Below are 1,846 nucleotides of genomic sequence, written 5' to 3'. Positions count from 1 at the left end.
GGGGTTTTTCGGGGCGGGGATTTTTTTTGGGGTCTCTGCCGGTGCCGCCGGATCTGGGGGGTGAGTTTTTGGGGGCCCCCCGGTAACGGGCCCCCCCCCAGTTCGGCGGCTCCGACAGTTACCGCGTGGCCACCACGCAGGACAAGGGGGGCGAGAAGGAGTCCCCCAAAAAGGGCAAGAGCAAGACCCGGGACCTCGATGACCTCAAGAAGGAGGTGGCCATGGTGAGTCCGGGGGATTTGGGGGGGATTTGGGGCGGTTTTGGGGCGGTTTGGGGGGATTTGGGGTGGTTTGGAGTCATTAAAGGGCGGTTTTGGGGGGATTTGGGGTCATTAAAGGGTGGGTTTAGAGGGGGTTTGGGGAGGGGTTTGGGGAGGTTTGGGGTGATTTTGGGAGGGTCGGGGGAGGTTGGGGGGCTTTGGGGGAAGTTGGAGTCATTAAAGAGCGGTTTTGGGGTGATTTGGGGAGTTTTGGGGTGGATTAGGGGGAGGTTTGGGGGGTTTGGGGGAGGTTCGGGGGCATTTGAGGGGGTTGGGGTGGTTTGGGGTCATTGAAAGGCGGGTTTGGGGTGGTGGTTTTGGGGTGTTTTGGGGGGTTTAGGGGGAGGCTGGAGGGGACTGGGGTGATTTGGGGAGGTTTAGGGTCATTAAAGGGCGATTTTGGGGCGATTTGGGGTCGTTAAAGGGCGATTTTGGGGCGATTTGGGGTCGTTAAAGGGTGATTTGGGGGATTTTGGGGGCGATTTGGGGGGGCTGAGCCGGTCTGGGGTCCCTGAAGGGGCAGTTGGGGGGTTTTGGGGGGTTTTTGGGGTCTCTGACCGGGGGTCTCTCCCCCGTCCCCGCAGACGGAGCACAAAATGTCCATCGAGGAGGTTTGCAGGAAATACAACACCGACTGCGTCCAGGTCAGTTTTGGGGGCTTTATTGCAGTTTTTCGGGGCTTTATTACAATTTTGGGGGGCTTTATTTCAATTTTGGGGGGTTTATTTCAATTTTCGGGGGGGTTATTTCAGTTTGGGGGGCTTTATTTCGATTTTTCAGGGTTTATTTCAATTTTTGAGGGCTTATTGGGGGTGTTTATTTCAGGTTTTGGGGGGGCAGTTATTTCAATTTTGGGGTTTTTTTTGGGGGGTGGGTTTATTTCACTTTTGAGGGGCTTTATTCCAATTATCAAAGCTTTATTTTTCTCACTTTTTTGGGCTCCATTTCAGGGGTCTTTTTCGGGGTTTTTCCCCCCCTAACCCTCCTATTTTTATATTTATTTTCCGGGGTTCAGGGCCTGACGCACAGCAAGGCGCAGAAGGGTTTATTTCAGTTTTTGGGGGCCCATATCAATTTTTGAGGATTCATTTCAATTTTCGGGGTTCTGGGGGGCGGTTGTTTCAATTTTGGGGGGGGTTTGGGGTGGGTTTATTTCACTTTTTGCTGAGTTTAATTCAATTTTCAAGGGGTTTTTTTTCACTTTTCGAGCTCCATTTCGGCTTTTTTTCGGGTTTTTCCCCCCCTAACCCCCATTTTTCGGGGTTTTATTTTTGGGGGTTCAGGGTCTGACGCACAGCAAGGCTCAGGAGATCCTGGCCCGGGACGGTCCCAACGCTCTGACCCCCCCCCCGACGACCCCCGAGTGGGTGAAGTTCTGCCGGCAGCTCTTCGGGGGCTTCTCCATCCTGCTCTGGATCGGGGCCATCCTCTGCTTCCTGGCCTATGGAATTCAGGCCGGCACCGAGGATGAACCGTCCAACGACAACGTGAGCGGGATTTGGGGGGATTTCGGGCGATTTTGGGGCGTTTTTGGGTTTTTTCGGGGGGATTTGGGGGCTGCGGGTAAATGGGGGAAGGGAGGGGTG

At 54.4% G+C, this 1,846-nt stretch overlaps 1 protein-coding gene across 1 annotated transcript; it reads left to right on the top strand.

The window, feature by feature from the left end:
• Positions 1–53: 53 nt before the first annotated feature.
• On the top strand, positions 54–1,823 carry LOC113980936 (sodium/potassium-transporting ATPase subunit alpha-3-like; the record flags this gene model as incomplete). The annotated part of the gene is made up of 3 exons (XM_027708157.1): positions 54–224; positions 845–904; positions 1,544–1,823. Coding segments are annotated over exons 1-3 (343 nt in total), but the record flags the coding sequence as incomplete, so codon positions are not given.
• Between the last annotated feature and the right edge of the window lie 23 nt (positions 1,824–1,846).

This window comes from Neopelma chrysocephalum, unplaced genomic scaffold, assembly GCF_003984885.1.
Source record: "Neopelma chrysocephalum unplaced genomic scaffold, ASM398488v2 Primary Assembly neopelma1_95694, whole genome shotgun sequence".
NCBI lineage: Eukaryota > Metazoa > Chordata > Aves > Passeriformes > Pipridae > Neopelma > Neopelma chrysocephalum.
Note: the sequence above shows the minus strand (reverse complement) of the source record. Positions and strands in the feature narration are given on the sequence as shown.